This window comes from Lemur catta, chromosome 19 (genome assembly GCF_020740605.2).
Source record: "Lemur catta isolate mLemCat1 chromosome 19, mLemCat1.pri, whole genome shotgun sequence".
Lineage (NCBI taxonomy): Eukaryota > Metazoa > Chordata > Mammalia > Primates > Lemuridae > Lemur > Lemur catta.
Window position 1 is genome coordinate 12,663,201 of NC_059146.1, and position 16,524 is coordinate 12,679,724.

General features: G+C 35.6%; 1 protein-coding gene across 1 annotated transcript in view; it reads right to left on the reverse strand.

Annotated features, from left to right (window-relative positions):
• Nucleotides 1-16,524, reverse strand: part of LOC123624709 (transmembrane protease serine 11C-like) — a 40,223-nt gene that overhangs the window by 10,899 nt on the left and 12,800 nt on the right. The window contains exons 4-6 of the mRNA XM_045532804.1: nt 11,454-11,521; nt 7,457-7,620; nt 982-1,020 (exon numbers count right to left, since the gene is read on the reverse strand). Coding sequence (XP_045388760.1) covers nt 982-1,020; nt 7,457-7,620; nt 11,454-11,521 — 271 coding nt within the window. The remainder of the gene's footprint in view (nt 1-981; nt 1,021-7,456; nt 7,621-11,453; nt 11,522-16,524) is intronic.

The window sequence follows — 16,524 nt, forward strand, 5'->3', positions numbered from 1 at the left end:
AGATCTCTTTCTTATCTCTGCTTTTATTCCTATCTTGACTATCTAACTTCAATGAACCTGACATGACAAATTCTCAATTGTGGATTTTGATCATATTGGTACTAATTTTTTAATTGGAATAATTGACTTTAAGATATCGTATTAAGTGGCTTAATCTGTAAGAGAGAAAAATAATCTAATACAGCTTTGCGTTTAAGTTCTGCCCAAGTTTTTCAGAAATAACTGTGCTGTGTGACGGAGAGACAGTAAGATTGGTCAGGGTCAATGTCACCTGGCTCTGGAGGGTGAGGCCTCTAATCCAGCTGCCCCAATCAGTCTCAGTCCCCAGATAAAAGCAATGCCTTTTCTGACAGCCTGCTCCAGGTTCCAGCAACCCAGGGGATCGTATTTCCTAGGGCAGGTAACAGGAGAATGGAAGCAGAAAGCCTTGGCCAGCAAGGAAGAAGCTGCTTGCACAGTAAATTTGGCTTCTAGGATCGGACTTCCACAGTGAGTTCCTAGGCCTGGAGTTTTCATTAGCAAAATAGAAAATACTAATAGCCTAAATGTACTGAATGCTTATTATGAACCATGTACTCTTGTAAATACTTTACTTGTGTTACCTTATTTTATTTTCACAACTATTCGGAACTGGAACTGAGGCATTGAGGAATTCAATAACCAGTCTAAATTCATTTAGTTAGTAAGTGGCAGATCTGGGACTCAAAAATCATGGGTAGCTGATTTTAGATTCTAAGTTCTTAGTTATTATTGTTTGTTTTTGTATCCCCTCTTCTATATGGTGTGTGATAATGTGTTCCTCATTTTAAATCCATGACATCAGTCAATTTAAGGCCAACTCTAGTAACCTTTATACGAGTTTCTAAAAGCAGTCTTCCTAGTCCTTCTCCTTTATGGGTACCACAATGACTCTCAAGTGGAGGTATTTTCTGGCATCCAAGTAATTAAGTTTCACTAGAAAATAACTATTGATGAACTTACAGGTATGGAGGAGATTTTCTGCTGCTGGCATTGCAATGTCTAAAAGTCAAGGGAAAAGAAAGTGAAAATATTTACATTTTAATATTAATATTATTTTACTTTTGGAAACACATTATTCTGTAAGTATAATCATTTTATGTAATCTCTACTATATAATTTCTATGTTCATAAATTAGCACAGAGAGTAATAAAATCACTGTATTCATTCTTCTGTTTCTAAAAAGACGCTCAAGTTCCTCATTGTAAGTTACCTGAAAAAGAGGTATGGGTCCTGGAAAGTACTAAAATATAGAAAACATTGTGATCTTCTGCCATATCCTCAATCCAAATCATCAGAACATGGAATTTATTTGACACCTTTTATGGACCACTTTAAATATTCTTGGCTCATCTCTTATTCCAGCCACAGTTGTGGTGGCTACATAGATTTGGATCTGCTTTGCCCAGGGGTAACTTGACAGGTACCCTTCTCAAGTCAGGACCTAAGACGTTTTACTTTCTTTCAGAAGAAACCTACAGAACACTCCCAGATGGACAACTAGGAAATGTGGGAGTTAATGCTGGTAGAGCCACTGACTAACGTAACAGGGGAGCTGATGGACGAAAGCTTCCAGTTTAGTCATTGGGGAATACAGCTCTCAAATGCAATCTATGAGGTCCCATGGGATGGAACTGGAGTTGCCCCTAGAGGTGGCCAACTTGCTGTCTCTCAAATCAACGTCTTCATGAAAGTCTGTCTCAGGCTCTGCTTTTTGGCAAACCAGGCTAATAACTCAAATAACTATATACTTTCACAAATAATGCTAATAACTAGGAGAGAGTACATACATTGTTATATTTAGCATATTTTTTGTGTTGAGTGCATGTTACTATGTTTTAATCCTTTAAAAATTAATACTCTGTGTGTTCAGTTTCAATTATTTGAAACATTTGGTTAAGCATGCCATCCCATTTTTCATTAATTGTGGGTCAAAGGAATTTTATTCAGGTATGAGGCAGACTTTAATATTGTCTTCTCATTCTTGGATAGACAAATTATTTCAGGGAATATTACTGAATGAAATTATTTACTCCAGAAAAAAATTTTTTTTTTTTTTTTTTGAGACAGAGTCTCACTTTGTTGCCCAGGCTAGAGTGAATGCCGTGGCGTCAGCCTAGCTCACAGCAACCTCAAACTCCTGGGCTTAAGTGATCCTACTGCCTCAGCCTCTCGAGTAGCTGGGACTACAGGCATGCGCCACCATGCCCAGCTGATTTTTTCTATATATATTTTTAGTTGTACAGATAATTTCTTTCTATTTTTAGTAGAGACAGGGTCTCGCTCAGGCTGGTCTCGAACTCCTGACCTCGAGTGATCCACCTGCCTCGGCCTCCCAGAGTACTAGGATTACAGGTATGAGCCACCGCACCTGGCCTACTCCAAAAAATTTTGCTGTGGACCCCATATCCCTGCAGAATTGCAAATCTGTTTATGTGAGAAATATACGAAGAGAGCGTGAACACATGAGTCACGCTTCAAATTTCAGATGCAGAGAGCCATAAGCCCACAAGCCATTTCTACTTACAGAATTCCTCTTTAAAAAGGAATCACCAGCTGCTGTATGAATTAAATACTATGTTAATGTAGGTTCATTTTTATTATGCTCTTGGATTTCTATAAATCCAAGAAGGAGTATCCAGTTTTACATGCTAATTACAGTTACACATTGTTACATTAGGTTGCACAACAAATCAGAGAGAGGAAAGAATCCTTTACCAGAAAGTCAACGTGTCTGAACAAAGAAGGCTGGAACAATTCAATAATCAGGGCTATGAGTAGTCAGCAAGGCTGTGAGTTGATATGAGCCACACCTGCTTAAACAGAAAGCTGGCATCTTTTCATCTAATCCTTCACAGCTGCCTTCTAGAGGCTAGTTTTTTATTTGATGTGATACCTCTAGGGTTCAGCTTTGAGTTTTGTATACTTGGTAAAACATATAAAATCATATTAAGATTTTTGGAAATAATTAAACTTTTATCTGGACTGGAAAAATGTTAATTCCTATACCTTAAGAACTAATTATTAATATTGCGAAACCCTTGTATTTACAGAAATTTCTTCTTTCTTTGAAATTTTCTTTATTTATGTGCATGACTTGCTAAAGAGAGGAAATATTTTTGACTTATAATTTACTTTTAATAGTTATATTACCCCAGAACTTAATTGAATAATTATCACTTGGGTAGGTTGGAGACAGTTTACTATGAATGAGGAAGTGACTTAACCCATCACCCCTTTGGACTGAGTCACTGCTGTGGCTGTTTGTGTTTCATTCCTTTTAAGTCCCTTGACTCACCCTCAAAGGCTGGAATTCCTGTAGATTTATCTCTGAATCAAGGAGTCAACAATGTTATCTAAGATACTCTGTTTACAATGTACCATATATAAAAGCAGTAACAAAAAAACAATGGTACTGTTCCTGCCAAGGAGGAGATTGCATCAAAGGATAATAAGACAAAGCAGTTTTTAAAAAACAGCTCGGCAAATAGGCATTGGTCTTCTCCTGTAGGCCAGGAACCAAAGAATAGACATGGACCCAGACCTCAATGAACTTGGAATCCAGTGGAAGGGGTGGACAACTAAGTAGATAATTTAAAATCAATGTGATAAATGCTATGGCAGAAGTATGCCTAGAAAATTGGATGCACCAATAAAAGTCACTTAGCATAGAAGGATGATGGGGGAATTAGAACAACTGATGACAAATATTCTTTTGGGAGGGAGTCAAGAAATTTATTTCACTGGAGCTGAAATAGGCAAAATTCACTGACTATTGAAACTTAGACTAGGAAAAATGCTTAGATGCTCTCTAAATGGGATTTTTGGGTCTGCAGGACAGCAGGTCCATGACCACTGTGCATATGCCAGGGTTAGGAACTTTAGATACACTGGTAAGAAGGAGGACTCCCCCAAAAGTCTGATTTCAATGAATATCTTTTTCCTTAGAAGAGGAAATCTGAAACAGATAGTGATAATGAAAACTAAACCGTATAATTTTAAAGTATAAGGAAAAATTTTACAGTAGTTGTAGATTCATTTATAATATAAATTACATCAACCACAGGCTTTAACTCTACTTAGGTGAATTTATTACTTTACATGAGTTCCAATGCTAAATTAGTTGATGAATCTTACTTTTTAGATAGTTTTCCTATGATTCTAACATTAAAAATATAGAGGAATTCTCTTATGTAATGTGTTTTATGAGAGATTTTAAAAATGTTCATGTGATAGATTTCTGAAAACTCGAAAACTACAAATGTACATGGACTCATTGAGCAAGGTAACACCTATAATTGGTTTATGACACAAAAGTCATCTTTCACCACAGAAGTTCATTCATAATATTTTCACTGAGAATTAACTCTGTGGTTATACATTACATATCATTTGGTAAACATTGGTAAACTTATATACATTTTGACTCTGAAGATATAATGTTAAGGATTTTATTAAATATAATTCAATTTTTTAAGCTTTATGCATATTTTAAGAAATATGAAAAATCAGGAACATCATTTTTATTTAGATATTATATGTGCTTCTGCAGTGACTCAAGCCATTGTTGATTTTGAGCTCTGGAAGCAATGCAAAAGGCTATTATGATGAAGAGTGGACAAGACACATACCAAGGAGCATATTTAGGGAGTTACATTGATATAGTGAATAGTGGATAATACATATGATAACATATGTGTTATACTTTTGATGTGGCATCCTTGTGTTTCTAAGGGGACCTTTTGAGGACACACATTTAACAAGAAGTTAATATTTAAGATTAGCACTTTCATATTAGAAATTTTCTAGCTTGGTTCTTCTAGATAGCTGACACCTTGTAAGGGTCTGTGCTTCAATGGCACAGCTCTGGTATCTCATTCAGCAGGGAAGACTATGGATTCCTTTCAGTTCATGCCCATTGCTTTCTTTAAGACCTGTCTTAAGAGACATGTTCTTCAAAAAGCTTTCCTCCTTATCTCCCTCTTCTCAGAGTATTTCTTAACTTCATATTCACTTGTCAATTTGTACATAGTAGTTTCTGATGCAAAATAACCATCACCTGGTAATGTTTACTTGTTCATTCTTAATGAATTAATTTTTTTTTTTTGCTGGAACATACTTCAAGTTTCTTGTTTTTACAATGAATGTATGTTTCCCATAGTTTTTAAAAAAGGATTTCTTCTGGGAACTATATATGTTTGAAAAAAATATAGAAAAATAAACATATTTCGGTAGTGGTTAATAGACCCGATTACAATCATAACAGAATATATAGGCTTATTTTTTCTGCAATACTTATAAGTAAATCCATGATATTAATAATTACATGGTTTTTGAAATTGTACAATTAAGCTATCATTAAACACAAAATCATAACTTTTTTTTCTTACTCAGAACATGTAGGATTCTTCTGTTTCTTCAGAAATTCTACAAAAGAGACAAAGAATGTAGAGGGTACACAGAATGGAAAAAAACTTTCTGAAATCTTTAAATTCCAGTCTGGACTGTAAAGATTTTCCTTCTTTTTAAAAAAGAGCTATTAATATTTTGAATGCCTCTTTTTGTACCTTGTTATTTTTTTTTTGCCACATTATGAGCTTTACAAAAGTTCCTGGATGCATAGCTTATCAGAAATAGAAATCACTTTAAGGGGAAAAATGTTAAATTTGGCATTTAGTATGTAGTACATTCAGCTATTTAGTGTGCATTGTATTAAGAGAAGCAAGAAAGAATCAGTCATAGATACTTCATCAGTAATATAAAAGAAGAATCAAATTGATTTTGCCTGACAGCTTTAGTACCTTTATGATCTTATAGAAGTATTTAAAAATATCAAAAGATAGCAGGTTGTTAGAATGGAAGATAAAATAGTATATTTTAGAAGGAGTAAACCCATAATGCTAATTTTTCAGTCATAAAAAGATTTCCAAATTTCCTGTAGACATTTTAAAAACTCAAACTCTGACTCATCTTTGTATTTAAAAGAGTAACTTTAAATAATATTTGTTATGGCAGTAACTCAGGGATCTGGAAAAAGGAGAGATAAGGAGACAAATTCATGCTGACTTCTAAGATCTAAAAATTCAACATTTTATTATGAGATAATTGTATATTCACATGTAATTATAATAAATAATATTTATGTACTCTTTATTCAATTTACCCCAAAGGCAACATCCTGCAAATATGTTATAAAGGTAATAGTTTCAGAACCATAGTACCATATCATAACCAAGATACTGATATTACTACTCAAACTCTTTAACATAAGAATTACCATTCAATTTTGACTATATTATAACTCACTCAAGCCAGGCATGAGTGATGCTGTGGCTTCAAGGCCTCAGGTTCCTGGGAAATGAAAGGAAGCTGGGACACATTTGAAAGGAGACAGAAGAATTGGTCTATCTGTATGTAGAGTTGGCCTCTTAGGAGTATGTGAGGCAAAAGGCATTTCCAAAAGGCCATAGCAAATTTGGGCTTGATGGCTATTGGCAGTTCACTCTAGCAGTTTATATTGTTTAGTGTTCTCTAGAGAAACTGGGAATCAAATCTCAGGCCATCTTGTAGAAGGACCTATGACCTTAACTACTTACTGTACTATATCATCTCATGTTAAAAAATATATCTTTGGAAGCAAATTCTCTGCAAAATTGGAGAGCTGCTCTATTTTTCTCTGTTCTTTTAAGGTCATCACATATACATGGCAAGCTGTGTGAGAAGGAAGGTTCTAAGAGGGAGGATCTAATAATCTGAAGAGAGTCATATTTCAATAACACAATGGCTTCTAATCCAGGAGAAGCATGCTCAGGTTTTGCTTTTTGATCCTTTTGATGTTGCATACAAATGAATTCTTGACCTAGATATTTTTTTCTCTCCCAAATCTTTTAGTCCTTTTAGTCCTTCCTGTAGGGGTAGTGATGTTTTTCTGCTCTTGGTCAAATTTCTTGTATTAATACCAGAGAACTGATAACCCCCCTTATCTATGTACACTGCTGGCTGTTATCATTAGCCTGGGAATGGGGGCATAGTTGTCTCTGCCTTTTAGAGGCTGTTTTCCATACTATTGTTAAGTGACTGAGAATAAGAATCAGATTGTACATGAGCATGAGAGAGACAAGGTGCATTACAGGTGTATCAAGAAGCCAGTTGGATACTTGTTTAAAGGGTCCTCAACAATTCTGGAATTTAGGAGTCTAGATTCTTGAGACATCCAGAAGAACTGAGGGAGAAATCATGACCCACAGAATAAGCTGTAAGAATTCAAGGCTGCCTTGTTTTGCAAAGAAATGTTATTTGGGACCCTTGATTACTTTAATAGTGGTTAAAGGTAACTATTGTTGTGTATATCTTTAAAGAGAGGAATGTTGTTTTCATTTGCATAACGAAACACCATATTCAAGCCAAAAGATGAAAACCATACCTAAGAAGGCTTACCTGAAAATTTAAATGAGGAAGGATCTATACATAAAGACTCAGTTTCACCCTTTAGCTTCTGTTGTAAAATGGTTTTGATCTTATTCCCAAATTTTGCTGCACTATTTTTATAACAGGATTTAAACTTCAGCACAGTGTGTATTATCACTTTCCCTTGGGCTTGGCTGCAGAACATAAACAGACAAATAAATTACACTTTTGTTACTGTGCCTCCATCACTCTTGGTGGAATTAATCTATCCTTTGTTAACATAGCTCCCAGCTCCTATTTCCTCCCAAGGGAGCAGAAATGGCACTTTATAGACATAATGGAATAGTGTAAAGAGATTTGGGGGAATTGGGCTTATATTCTAGCTCTACCATTTGCCAACTCCTTGACTACAGCAAATTGTTTGCAATCTCTATATCTAAATTTCCTTATCTCTAAAATGGGGATATTACTGTGTTTTTATAAGCAACATTATAGATTGTAAGTATCTTATAGATAATGGATATGGAGGTATTAGTATCTTGAAAATCTCAGATTGCTGAACAAAAATTATTTATTAATTTAAACGTATCTGTGTATTATAAATCCACTAGGGACTCTGTAGGAAGGGCCAATAGAAAATAAAAAAATGAAAGTAACAGGTAAAATGAGGGACTCATTTAATATTTTGGTTTTCTTTTAATGGTGGCACAATTAGCAAGAGCGGAGCAGTTGTCTCTCATCTGTTGGAAATCATAACAGACAGCAAAAACATTAGACTGAATTTATTTCTAATTCTGACTTGAAGATGCAAATGTCTAAGCCAGAAATTTTAAAAGGGGGGTACTACTATTGACTTGATGGAATGTTTATTCCGTGCTACTGTGTTTCTGTGCCTCCCCACTTCTTCCTAGGCATTTCTCTGTATTTGTGCATCTGAAAATCTACAACCACCCCGGAGCTCTATATAACTCAAGAAAGATCCTGAAAATATCTACTTCCAATCCTTTATAACACTGGTGAACAAAAATAGACAAGGGCATATCATATTACTCTGTTTAAAAATTTTGTCAAATCACAGATGTCAGTCTGCACTTTTCTCCTGGGTCAAATAATCTAAAACTAAACTAAGTATGGACACATGGATTCTTATTTTGATGTCATTAGGGTCATATGATCCTCTGTATCACTGAAAACATGAACTAAAAGTTATTTTAATTTTACCTTTTCTTGAACCACAAAATAATTTTTAGTTTTCTATGAAGTCTATCATTCTTTTTCACAGGCAATTTTCCTTTCCACTGTTGAACTTTCATTCATTTAACAAATATTTTTTAGTCCATACAATGTGCCAGACAGAGTTCTAGGTAGCAGAGCTATATCCGCATATATGACCACAAGGTCCCCGCTCTCATGCTGTTTATATTCTAGCAGGAGAGATGGATGAACAAGTGAGATAACCAAGATAACAATGTAAATAAGAAAACAAAGAAAGTAATCTTCTAGATAGTGCTATGAAGATAATAGAGCAATGACTGAAGGGTGGAAGTGGGAACATTATACACAACTTCAGGGAAGGCCTCTTTGGAGTGAGACCCTAATGACAAGAAGGAATGAGTTGTGCTAAGATCTGGGGGAGGAATGTTCCAGGAAGAAGGAATATCAAGTGCAAAGGCCCTGACCAAGACGTCCTTCATGTTCCCCTCAGCTTTATTAAAGTTTAGACAGGCTTCTGCCTGACTCTACGCTCTGATCTCCTTTCTCTTAGAGCATTTAGTTTAAAAAATTTGTCATTGTAAATTCTTTCTTTGCTCCTTTGAAGTGTACGTAAATGTTTTAAAAGCCTCTTGCCAGTTTTATAACCCAGGAAACATCTTTCTCAAGGACCTGAAAGTCATCTCTTGGAAATGTAACCATCAAAGGAGACAGCACTACTATCTCCTAGTTTCTGTGGGAGGGTAGGAGCCTAACTTCATTTGGCACCTGCTTCAGGCTGTAAAACTACCTCCTGTCATAAAGATAGGAGAAGTTTACTTTTTCTGTGAATAAAACTAATTAGCTCTCACAGATGGCCTAAGCTCTCCCTCTCACTCCATCCAGCCTTTAAACCCTACTGCTCTCTATTTCACCAGAGTTAAGACTTGGTGAACAAAATGTTTGTACACCCATGATATTCTGCAACAAACAAACGAAAAAAGAATATATATTATAAAAAGCAAAAAAAAAAAAAAAAAAAAACCTTAGTTCTGGCCTCTCTCCCCTATTGCCATAGCCTTGAATAAAGTCTTCCTTTTCCTTTTTTTTTTTATTTCAGCATATTACAGGGGAACAAATCTTTAGGTTACATATATGGCCTTTGCCCCACTTGAGTCAGAGCTTCAAGCGTGACCATCCCCCAGATGGTACGCACCGGGAAAAAAATCCTTATTCAATAAATGAGGCTGGGAATAAAGTCTTTCTTGCCTGTTTAACTGTTTGGTGCAATTTTTGCTTTGACAGCTCTGTGGGGGGAGCAACTTCAGCATGTTTATTGTAAGAATAATAGCAGGTCCATGTGAATATAAAGTTCTGAGTGAGGATGAGAGTATGAGATGAAATCAGAGAGAGATGCAGAGGCCAGACCAGGTAGGATCACGTGTGTTTATGTGTTAACATAAACATATGTGTATGTGTATATATATATATATATCTTTTTCTGATATAGACTGCTTACCCAGTTGAACTTCTTTCTACTATTGTCATATCTATTTAAAATTCTCTGTTTCTCAGCCAGGTCTGTATAAACATCTTGGTTGCCACACAATAGCTGTGAATTTTAATTTCTATAGGTGCCAGAAAGGTAAAGTAAAGGAGTGAAACTAGTTGGGTGCAAATACATACGCATACACTGTGTGAGTGTTAGGCACTGCCGCAAAATATGCAACCTCAGTTCTTGCCTATTGCTAACGTGGGAATGTGGGCCTAGTATTATCAGATATTTTGATTTTTCAGTAGAATCTGAAAATTCTGTTTTTCTATGTGAAATTTTCCAACGTTTACATTTAATTCATTTTTCAAATTTAGAAGTGAAAAATACAACTCTAAGTAAGCTACATTTAGCTCATTGGTTATATTGAGGCTCAGAAAACAATACCCCAAAATGAAGGCCTTAAAAGCAAAAGTTTGACTCTGACCTTCTTCTGCCTCCTGTCACTCAATCCCTTTCTTCTTTGAGGTGAGCCATAGAAACTAGAATCCCTCTTCTCCAAGATGGGTCATAGAAGCTTTTGAGAATCCCTTTGCTCAAAAGCTAGCCATAAAACTTAAAAATATTTTGTGTAAAAACTGCCCATGAAGACATTATCTGACCTAACTTGTTTGACTGTAGGTCATAAGACCCCCATTCCAGAGAGCCCTGCCCCACACCCAGAAGGAAGGAGTGCATGCTCAGAGAGGCCAAGAAGAATCTAGACAGATAGGCCTTGCTGGGTTTCCCAACTCAGTCTATTAACATGAGATAATACTCTTTTTGTCTAGTCATAATTCTACATGGCTATCCATGCTTTGTTGAATCTAAGCATAAAAATGGACAATTTCCTCTATATCTTTGGGTCTTCAATAATTTGTCCCATTAATCTGCATCTTGTCAGTGATTTTCGGCAAACTTTCAGAGGGCCAAGGGGAAGTTTGCTAATGCTGGACCAGATATTCTGAAGATGGCTTTCTTATCTTACCCATTCTTTCAAAAAATTTTTAAATAACCTCCTGATTTTAGATTTGCCTTCTAACTTCATGCCCTCAAATAAATAACAAACCCATTTAACCTTCATCTGATGCATGATCAGGTAGAATTCTTGGTTCTAGTTTAATAAATTTCTAACAGATCTTAAATTCTTTCACACTGAAAGTGCTAGGGGTTTTAAACCCCCAAATTCAAATTTATTTCAACTCTTCAATTGTGTGCTAAGCAAAAAAACATTCTGTTGAGTATGAGATGTGGAAGTAAAAGAAAAAAGTTTTTTCTCTGTTCCTCTCAGGCTGCGGTACGTACCTTACTTGGACAATATGAGATCTGACATACTGCCTTCTCAATTTGGATCCATGAAATATTTCATTTATCTGTTAAAAAGCAAAACAGATAATGACCTATGTTTTCTTTTTTTTTTAAGTTTTCATTTTGGAAAACTGCAAATATATACAAAAGCAAACAATAGTATAACAGATCATGTACCCATTGTTCAGCTTGACCAGTTATCAATATATGGCCAAATCTGTTTCAGGTATGCCTCTCCACATCCCAGAAATTAAATAAATCCTTGATATCATCGAATATACAGTGTTCAAATTTTTCTAGATCATTGGGAGTAGCATGACAGGACAGACTATTTTGAAGAGGTGAATTCAAAGAACCAACTGACATTGTTTACCTTCCATGTTCAGTCTTTTATTGAATATCAATTCCATAAAACTTAACAGAAATGTCCCCAGAAGGAGATGTTTTTAATAGTTTTTTGTACCATGGCAGAGCCCTTTAGTGCCTGGATTGTAATCTATTTTTCCTACTTTTTCAATTATATACCACTGACAGGTTAAACATGCGATGCAGTAGAAATCTCTCAGAAAAATTTTATGTAAGAATCACTTTCTTGACTGTCCCTTGATTTCTTGAACCTAATGGATGACTTCCCACAGTAGGACCGTCACACATTGCCGAATAACAAATTGCCCTGTCCCTGGCTTTTACTTTGGCAAAGACAGGCCTCACAAATAGTGGCTTATTGTTGGAATTGACAAAATATTTAATTTATATATTTTCTCCTGCTCCAAAGCAATTAAAATGTGTTCATTTAATCAATAAATATCTATTGAAATAAAACTATGAACAAGATAGAGTCATACTTTCTTGGTGATTCAGTGGAGGAAACAGATAATAAACAGATCAAGACATAAATATATAAATATGATAATTATAGATAAGTTATGATATATATAAGTATGTAAAATATGTAAATGATTGGTATGTAAAATAATGAAGCTGGGGGCCATGGCACACACCCGTTACCCCAGCTACTTGGGAGGCTGAGGCGGAAGGATCTCTTGAGCTCGGGAGTTTGAGACCAGCCTGGGCAACATAGTGAGAACTTGTCTCAAAAAAAAAAGAAAAAAAGAATGTAAAGTAATGAGATGGAGTGACTCAGGGGAGTGATCCAATAAAGCCTTTTTGAAGATGTGACATTTGAGTGGGAACTGAAAAGATGAAAAGTCAGCAATAGAGAGGAGAAGAGTATTCTAGATGGAAAAACAGAAGTTGCAAGAGTCCTGGGTAATAATAAGATTGGTATATTTGAGGGATAAAAGCAAAGTCATTGTGACTCAAAGTGAGCAAGGAAGAAAGTATATAAGTTGACATTGCCCAGATATGTAGGGAAGACATTACAGAGGGCCTTGGAGGCCACGATAAGGAGTTTGGATGTTATTTCTAAATGTAGTGAATGGAGGGATCCTGATAACACGATAACTGAACTATATCCTGTTTTTTTTCTATTCCTAATTCCAATATATCTGCCTCTCCTTAGGCCAAGTGGAACTGGGATTTATGGGAGTCAAGGAAGCAGGGAGGTGATGAGGAACTTTGTCTCCCATGACCAGGCAAGAACCTAGAGAATGGTCTAAGAGTCCTGTGCAAAGGAAGAATCACAACAAGCCTTGGGAAGAGCATGGCCAAGAGAGGTTTGTGGACACCCAGGAGTAAGGCTGACACTGGTCCAAGTGAGTGAGTATCCATGGCCCCACAGATGGCAATGAAGAACTGCACAGGGGAGGCTGAAGCCTCCTTGCTTCTGTGTGGGCAGAAAAGGGAGAACTGGAGGGCTTCTCTGTGGGGCTTTGGTGTGGAGAGGCAGAACGCCCACTGCCTGACCTTTAGCTCATAGGGTTTGAGAACATCTCACCTTCCATCTTATGGAACTGCCTCCGATAACAAGACAGTGGCCCCCATAATCCAACAACAAAACATGAAAACTGATAGTGCAAATAATGAGCCCAGCAGGCAGAGACGAAATAAAATAGACCAGGTGCTCAGCAAAACAGAAGTGCTGGAGGAAACAACACCTTGAACTATGGCAAAAAAGCACACATAAGAATACTCAGGCACAGGAAAAAACAAAAACAAAAATGACTATGAGATACTGAAAAACACAATTTTCAAGTTTAAAAATTTAATAGGTCAATTTAAAAAGACGATTGTTGTTCTTGAAATCCAAATTTGTGGCCTGGAAGGCTAAATGGAATAAATATCTAAAAAATTATTTCAAATTAAAATAATAATGACATACACTTATTAAACTCCACAAAATGAAAAATGTGATAGCATCTGTTTCTAGTGGGAATGGAGGCAGAATACTCAAACACACTGCTTGTGGGAATGTGAGATATTCCAACCTTTTGGAAAGAAACCTGGTAGCATTTCTTAAAATTAAAATCCTCCTTTGATTCAGAAATCTTAGTCTAGAAATCTGTCAAATATAAATAAAAATATAAGGATGTAGGTAAAAGGTATTTTTTGCAATGTTGATTATATTAGTTTAACCCTGGAAACAAAGTAAATGCAATAGGGGGAGGATTTAAAACATTATGTTACGTCCATACTAAAGAATATTTTGGGGTCATTGAAGAGAATGCTTTAGACTTTTACATTGACTTGGAAGAATTTCTATGAGGTATTACTGAGAAAAATAAATTTTATAAAGCTATGTAAATGAACTCATTTTGGTAAAATACTGACAAACATCCCCATGTCTTTTGTTTTCTATATGTGCTAATATGAGCAAGGAGGAAAATAAGGAAAGACACACACTATGTTGTTAGGTTATTTGGAGGTGGAGTGTGGGGATATGTGTAGAGGGAGAGAGAGGTATGGGAAAAGGCAAGCAAAAAAAAAAAAATCTCTGTGCATAAAATCCATTTTATTAATGTATGATTTGATGCTATTCTTCCATTTATGTAAATTTTATATTTCTGGTTTGCTTTTTTTAATGTTTATATCTTTACATAAATATGAGTGAAATTGAAAGTCTTTGGAGGGTTTTTAAGCTGGTGAATGATGTGATTTGATTTTCATTTTTAAAAGATCACTTTAGCCATTGTGTGGAAAATAGAGCAATGAGGGTGAAAACAAAGAAACCATTTAGAAAGTAATTGTAGGAGTTTGGGAAAGAGATGATAGTGGCTGCAATTCAGGACAGAAGTAGATAGATAAAAGTTATACTTTGGTAGTGGAATCAGTAGAATGTGCTGATTTGTTGGTTGTGAGGGTTATTTCTTTGTTAGTTTTTTAGGTTGAGCAACTGGGTTAATTTTGGTGTTATTTACTGAAGTGGAAAAGGTTGAAGAAGGGATATATTTTGGGGTGAAGATCAAGAGTTCTCTCTTAGAGGTCATTAATTTAGATGGCTTTTAAGTAGTGGGTCTGAATGAGGTAAGTAAATCTACTTTTTTCTCTATAAGCAGTTCATCATTTTAAAAAATTTCTCCTTTTTAACACCCTCCCCTTTTATGTCTTCTTTTTGTAAATATTATTCAAATATGCTCAGCACTGACTGGTCTCTGTCTTTGAGGAGATAATTGGGATGATAAGGTATAGGGAGCATACTATAGTTAGCTGCAAAGAAAGGACACATTAAGTGACAGAATTGGAGAGTTTCTGTAGGTGTTCACATTTTGGGTTGGAATGGTTAGAAATTAACATCCTAGAATTAATAATAATAAATTCATGGCTGGGCGTGGTGGCTCATGCATGTAATCCTAGCACTCTGGGAGGCCAAGGCGGGTGGATTGTTTGAGCTCAGGAGTTCGAAACCAGCCTGAGCAAGAGTGAGACCCCATCTCTACTAAAAATAGAAAGAAATTATCTGGCCAACTAAAATATATATATAGAAAAAATTAGCCGGGCATGGTGGTGCATGTGTGTAGTCCCAGCTACTCGGGAGGCTGAGGCAGTAGGATCATTTAAGCCCAGGAGTTTGAGGTTGCTGTGAGGTAGGCTGATGCCACGGCACTCACTCTAGCCTGGGCAACAAAGCGAGACTCTGTCTCAAAAAAATAAATAAATAAATTCATTAAAATTTCAATCTGTAAAGAACCTTAAAAATAATCTTATTCAGTCCTATTCTTCAAAATAAGAACCTTGCCCAATCAAACCACTTATGTTATCAAGTGAATAAATGTGCATATGCCTCTAGCAGGTTAAGGTTAGCTCAGTGGAAAATTTATTTGACCAATGCTCTGGTTGAATAGTGACCTAAGATGCCCTCTGCTCTTGAGTACTCTGGTAAGTGTGCTTTGATTTATAAGCTTGGCTGGCATGCTTTGTGCTGGTAATCTTAAATGCCTTCCAAGTATCATGTATCATTTTGTACATCTATAACTCAATGCATTTATATCTGAAAACCACATCAAATTCAGTTAGTTAAACATTTTGGAAATGTGAAATTTATGTAATCTTGAGGTGTGCTCAGGATTTTATAATATCTGTATGCTTTTTATTTAGTCATAAAGAAGAGTGGAAGCTTACTTGCAGTATGACTTTGGGTATTTTAACATCTTATTGACTCAGTCTCTTCATATGAAAAATGGGCATATTGTGAGGATTAAAATGTTAATACATAAAGCACTTAGACCAGTATGAACAATTAGTAAAGCTAATTATTATAGTTAAGATACTATCCCACTCCTAATTTTTCAGAATTTCTATTGACCTTAATTGGGCACCATATCTGCAAGAGAGCTGCAAAAAGTTTAGGAATGACATAGAGATTTCTTCTTGAGTCGCCCGTTAGAAAAACTACATATCTGAAACATAAAAATGTTTCCTATACAAGTCTGTCTCCTGCAGTTAAAAAAACTGTCATAGTAAAGCAGCATCTCTATCCATTTTCTTTCTTCTTTTTAGAGTGAAGCATCACAAAAATTATTAATACTTAATGGAAATCAGAAGAAGAATAGGCTGTAGGGATTATAGTAGTGACTAACAGATTAGTTTGCCTGATGACTCACAGCTTTATTTGGTACATGCAATTATCACCAGTGTACTTATAAATGCTGTACATATGATAATAACTATA